The 6787-nt window shown below is 36.3% G+C and overlaps 1 protein-coding gene across 5 annotated transcripts in view; it reads left to right on the plus strand.

The window, feature by feature from the left end:
- prxl2b (peroxiredoxin like 2B) overlaps positions 1-6787 on the plus strand; it is a 31226-nt gene that overhangs the window by 8727 nt on the left and 15712 nt on the right. Inside the window, exon 7 of one of the 5 annotated variants that reach the window (XM_039674281.2) lies at positions 3293-3690. The exons of the other annotated variants lie outside the window; for them this stretch is intronic. Within the exon in view, the coding sequence (XP_039530215.2) occupies positions 3293-3319 (27 nt within the window). The 3' untranslated portion in view covers positions 3320-3690. Of the gene's footprint in view, positions 1-3292; positions 3691-6787 lie in introns of those variants that run through there. 5 annotated transcript variants of the gene reach the window in all.

The following is a 6787-nucleotide window of genomic DNA, read 5'->3' on the forward strand; positions in this document are numbered from 1 at the left end:
TACTTAAATAGACCAGAATATGAGGAAAAGCACAATTAAACCCTTCAAGGCCCCCACAAGACACGCTAAAGAATCCGTGTCCTGACGCGGCGTGACCGAATTCATGTCGACGAGCAACTCCACCAATAGCGGTTGTGTAAAGAAAGGCACGAATCTCTCTGATGTTCGAGCACAGATGCTTTGGCTTATGTAAGTGGAGGTTTGAACAAGTGAAGTGATTGTGGGGTAGAACAGAGTCTTGTTGTGAGACTCGTCTCTTGGTTTAGTGTGATCTTAACCACCCTGAGGTCCCATGATGCACCTGGGTTGGGAGATTACAGTGGAGCTCGTCTTACAACAAAACCCACTTTGCTGCTGGTTATTACGGGGGTTTTTACTTAGACGTGCAACTCCTAAAGTCACACATGGTCTGAATTAAGGACTTTATCGTGGTATCCTGCAGGAAATGGCACTTTTGGCCTTTCTTTTCCTTGTCAAGCTCGAGGTGAGGTAGACAAAATGACCATGTTCAACACTTTCTCTATAGAATCCCAGAGAAACCGAAGAAATAGAGCAACTGATTGTTAGAATAACCCTGACATGAAATCATTTTTTGAAAGGGAAGGTAATTAAACATTTAGACATCATTTTAAATGAGTAAAAAACAAACGTGGTCTGATATATTAAGTATAACAGAATTGATAGCTGTTCTATAATAATTAAAATAATTTGTCTTTATTTTATATTGTAATTTCTTCCTTTGATCAAAGCTGAACTTTCAGCATCATTACTCCAGCACATGATCCTCAATTGGTGCTCAATAAATAATGGTTCTTATAATTAATGTTGAAAACATTAATTTCTAAAGTCGCGCTCCATATTTTTAGACCGTTTCATTCTGAGCTATTATTGTGGTCTCGTTTGTTTTTCTTCATGCCGAAGTCAAAAGTCTGGCCACTCGAGAAGAGTCCATTGTGTCGTACCACACCCTCAGATCTACCAGAAGACCATTAGTCCATCTGAAAAATAAACATGGTGTCACTCAGCCGCGTATCTCAGAGCAGATCGGCCCCAGAGGTCTTCTCAGGAAGGAAGGGCCCGACTCGCACGGTCAAAAGCCCAAACCCAGTGTCGTCACTGGACGTCTCGTGGGAAATCGATTCCACCATTAAATTGTGTGCATTCAATAATAGATCTGTCTGGTTTTGAGAAGTCTCACACATTTTTTTGTCTTCAACCTTTAGATGATGCTCCGAGTGAACATTAATAATTATGAGCTCGATCTGCATGGATAATGGTGACTGATATATTTCTATTAAAGGAGTAGTTCACTTTTAAAAAACACTTTTGCTGATAATTTACTCGCCCCCGTGTCATCCAAGATGTCCATGTCTGTCTTTCTTCAGTTGAAAAGAAATTAAGGTTTTTGATGAAAACATTCCAGGATTTTTCTCCATATAATGGACTTCAATGGGGACCAAACGGTTCAAGGTCTAAATGAGAGTTTCAGTGCAGCTTTAAATGACACCAGACGATGAATAAGGGTCTTATCTAGGACTCTTCGAGTCATGACTCGAAAAAAGATTCGTTCATTTTGATGAACGAGTTCGAACAGGAGAGTCACGAACGCGCATCACAGAACAGAGCAAGGTGACTATTTGAGCTTATAAAACTTAAACTTTGTTATTTTTTATTAAATAACCAATCGTTTTGCTTGATAAGACCCTTATTCATCGTCTGGTGTCGTTTAAAGCTCTTTGAAGCTGCACTGAAACTCTCATTTTAACCTTGAACCTTTTGGTCCCCATTGAAGTCCATTATATGGAGAAAATCCTGGAATGTTTTCATCAAAAACCTTCATTTCTTTTCGACTGAAGAAAGAAAGACGTGGATATCTTGGTTGACATGGGGGTGAGTAAATTCTCAGCAAAAGTTTTTTAAACGTGAACTACTCCTTTAATATGATGAAGCACCACAGCTGCTCTATATTAAAGTTACATTTGGAATCGCTGACGTTGCTTTGAAGTTCAATAACAGGACGTGTCGCAGGTCATGTTTATCCATTAAAGACTGCCGGTGTCTGTTGTCATTTTTGAGCCACCAATGCTTTTTCCTGCATGCGATTGGTTACTTTCACACGACTGTAAATGCAGTGACAGACTGACCTGTGCGTCTGAGTTCTCCTTTGATTATATCTTGAAAGATCGACTTTCCTTTACTAAAGGGGTAGTTCATCCTAAAAAATGTACATTCTGTGTCATTGTTTTAGAGTAATCATATATTTAAGTACCAAGTAATATTAAGTTAAAGGAGTAGTTCACTTTTAAAAAAGTTTCTGATAATTTACTCGCCCCCATGTCATCCAAGATGTCAATGTCTTTCTTTCTTCAGTCGAAAAGAAATTAAGGTTTTTGATGAAAACATTCCAGCATTTTCTCCATATAATGGACTTCAATGGGGTCCAAACGGTTCAAGGTCCAAACGAGAGTTTCAGTGCAGCTTCAAAGGGCTTTAAACGACACCAGACGATGAATAAGGGTCTTATCAAGCGAAACGATCACTCATTTAATAAATAAATACAAAAGTTTACGTTTTATAAGCACAAATGCTCGCCTTGCTCGACTTTCCTGTTCGAACTCGTTCATCAAAATAAACGAATCTTTCATTGAATGAACAAAATGACTCGAAAAAAGATTTGTTCATTTTGTTGAACGAGTTCGAACAGGAGAGTCACGAACGCGCATCACAGAACAGAGCAAGGCGAGCATTTGTGCTTATAAAACTTAACTTTTTTATTTATTTTTTAAATGACCGCTCGTTTCGCTTGATAAGACCCTTATTCATCGTCTGCTGTCGTTTAAAGCCCTTTGAAGCTGCACTGAAACTCTCATTTAGACCTTGACCCGTTTGGACCCCATTGAAGTCCATTATATGGAGAAAAATCCTGGAATGTTTTAATCAAAAACCTTCATTTCTTTTCGACTGAAGAAAGAAAGACATGGACATCTTGGATGACATGGGGGCGAGTAAATTATCAGCAAAAGTTTTTTTCTCCTTTTAACTACATGTGCTTACTACTATAGGGTTAGGATAGGATATGCATAATTTTGAGTTATAACTACATGTAACATGGGAAACAAGGACACTGTAAAATAAAGTGTTCCCATGTCGTTCCAAACCGGTATCAAACTCAAAGATAATTAAAAAATGTGTCTGTTGTTTTCTCTTTTCCATACAGTAAATGAGGTCTAATATTATACTCAAGGATTCCCAAGTTTTCATTATTAATACATAATATTTCTGTCTTTTACAGTGCAGTGACGATGTTTGCACAAGATAGAGGATTCAATGTTCTTCAGGGGTGAATGGACTGTGATTCCTGGTGTTTTATTCCCCATAATCTGATTCAAATCAGTCTGTGATACTTTGGTTTAGATGCTAAAATATAATTCACTGATCATAGAGTTACAATTAGCATTTTATACATACACTCACAGTAGGCGTGTGAATAAACACTAATGCTGCTTTGATCCTCACATCAAAGTTTGTGTTTTGTCTTAAAATACTCCATTTAATGAGATTCTTTTATAAACCTGAATTTATTGATTTTTTTTATAACACTTTCGGACCAAATGTGACTTGCTAATTTAAGAATGTGAATGACATTTTTTTTTTTAAAGATGTACATATTAAAACTCTAACCAAAGTGTATTTGTGGTTTTTGAATGTAAAAAAAAAACACATGCATAAAATATATTTGATGCTTTATATAACTTTATTTTTGATGCTTACATATCATACAATATCTCGGTAAGTTTAAGGTAGCTAAATAACATTTTTAAGCCATAAATGTTTGCTTGAACAATCAATATAGGCAGAACAATATCATTACAAAGCATTCACTTGGAAAGTCATTAAAACATGTATGGTCTCAATCAAACGTGGACCCCATATAATATCAAGAGCGTTTATGTCAGTACGTATTAACTGAGATATTTCAATAGTCAACTATATGAACAGAACAAGAACAGCCCCAGACATGTATTCATATAGCAGCATCTGTGGTCTTAACATAAGGGTGAATCTCACAAAACCTGGAAAGAATATATATATATATATATATATATATATATATATATATATATATATATGAAGAGTTCAGATGCAAAAGCCTCTAAGTGCCATTTGAAATTTTCTTCTAGAATGATGATTTTTATCAAGCTTGTATATGTAAGTTCAGTGATTTCACTTAAATGGCAATGATAATTACCTATTAATTGCTATTTAAGTGAAATTACTGAACTTAAATATACAATTTTGATAAAAATCATCATTAAAGAAGAAAATTTCAAATGGCATTTAGAGGCTTTTGCATCTGAACTCTTCATATATATATATATATATATATATATATATATATATATATATATATATATATATATAACTGGGTAATTTCAACAAATGTTTGGGTCAAATATCAGATTTAAACCAAACCCAGCTATTTTTAGAGTAGCCTATATAAATCCACATAGTTTGTGATTTTGCAATAACTTCGAAGACATGTTTGCATGAGATTCATCCTTGAACTGAAAACAAAAACAACAACTCTTGAGTCTGACAAGTTCTTGGCATCGTCCCTATATAATGCATTGAAAAAGAGACTTCATATTTAATCATCATAAGCTTATTTCTAATTAAACACCTAAAATGTACACAAATGATATTTTACAATTCGCACTTGGCAAAGTGATAGATTAGGCTATGTTTAGTTATTCTTCCTTCAGTTCAGAGCAGTCGTATAAACAATCGCAGAGGGTGATTTAGTATTTCACAGATACAAAATAGCGATTTTCTCAAAAGCAATCAGCAATCCTTGGCACAGAGAAGAAGAACAGGTAGTTCACATCACACCTCATCTAATTTGTTCTTCATGGTCATCATATTAAAAAACTGCTCAAATAGACGTCTGACTGATGAATGTATGTAACGTTTTGCCAATTGACGTGATTGGCCAGTAAATCAACCAACAAGCTCACCATATTAAAACATTACAATACTGCACATTTATATAGAGTATGTGCATTATTGGGTCTACACTTTTAAAGCATTTCGAAAGCCAGAGAGCTGCGTTTCTTGTCTGAAAATGCATGCACTAATAATAATTCAGGGATTGTGTTTTGCCATTTCATCACTGTAAAACACTTTCCGCCGCTATCAGAATCCAAAGGTATAATATTTAATTTGTCGTAAAGTTGCTTGCATTGGAATAGCCGTATCGCTCATGTCCCGTGCATCAAACAGTACGTGCCATTAGAGTGCTGTCGAGGTTTAGATTGGCTTGCAAATGAAGGCAGATACGAACATTCAAATGATCAAAGTCTCTGTCGTGAGAGATAACAGTCATAATCAATAACCCAAGGCGACCCAATATCGACTCCGCTAAGCTTTCCGAGAACCCGACTCGAATTTTTCTGTCTGACGTCCGTTTGATCTTTTCCGTCCTATCATTTTTCCTGCGTCCTGTTCGGCTCTTTAGTTCTGCTGTCATTACGGCTTAATCAAGACGGAAAATGACAGTCTCCGGGCTCGACCGGGTCTCTAATGAGAGGGCCGCCTCCCGAAAGTGTCCATTTGAGAGACAACAGTCCAGATGAACCCCTATTAGCCTCCGTCAATGTATGAAATCAACAAACCCACTGGCTCACAGATCCTTACGTCTGTTAGCAGTTTGGTGTTGCATGCCACCTTTTATGATTAAAAATGACATATTTAGCTGGAAAAATCAAAGTTTATGAGATTTTAAAGGCTAGTTTAGACTAGAATTTGACCTGGGCCCATTTGCATAGACGTAGCCACTTTTACTTTTGGGTATCACATCATACAATCTATGCTTTTATGTAACGTTAACTGACTTTAAACAGATTTAAAGGAAAACATGCGATGACTATGGGCTATATGCACGCATAAGTTCCGCATTTGACGTAAGGATGCTCGTCCATTTCCGGTTGTGTAGATTAAAGCGGAGGAAAACCGGAGAAAACGGGATTATGGCAGAGTCTTCAATATTTACTGTCCTCCCGTCTTTGAAACGAAACGTACATACGTTTAGATGTAATTTTATATATAGTTATGTTTATTAAATATAATTTTAAAAAGAAGCACAAACACAACGAGGGGTGTATGTTTTATCTTTTTTTGTGACTAACGTTTCATTAGTATAACCATGGAGTATAAAATTCACTATAAATTCTCGGTATTGCATTGGACTAGATGATCGGCGGAAGTTATCGAGCATCCTTAATCCTTCACCGGAAATAACGCCGTGCATAGAGCCCATTGCGTTCATGTGCTATGGTAATTATGGTAATAGCAAAACCCGACTGGGAAAATGCACATGAACACCCCCCTCATGTGGTATTTTCCACTGGGCAACTCGTAGAATATTTTGATGGACGAGTTGCCGAGATGAGATAACCTTTGAACCTTTTTCAAAATGGCGGAGAGCACCGCAAGAGTCGTGATGAATGGTAAAAATACAAATATATACTATTCATGACCTAGAAAATATTATATATAGCATATTATTTACCTTTTGAGTTTTGATAAATCATTTTCTTGCTGTTGCAGATGACTTAAGCAATCTAAAATAGTTTTAGCTTAAATAACAGGTCTGGATCGCCATCTTTTTACCACATTACGACAACAAAAGCACTTGAACGCAACACACTGGTAAATGCCAGTTCAGAAGTGGAAAATATCCTACTTTCCATAGCACGTGAACGAAGACTAGTCTTTATGCAAATCAACT

This window comes from Pimephales promelas, chromosome 21 (genome assembly GCF_988280905.1).
Source record: "Pimephales promelas chromosome 21, fPimPro1.hap1.1, whole genome shotgun sequence".
NCBI classification, from domain to species: domain Eukaryota; kingdom Metazoa; phylum Chordata; class Actinopteri; order Cypriniformes; family Leuciscidae; genus Pimephales; species Pimephales promelas.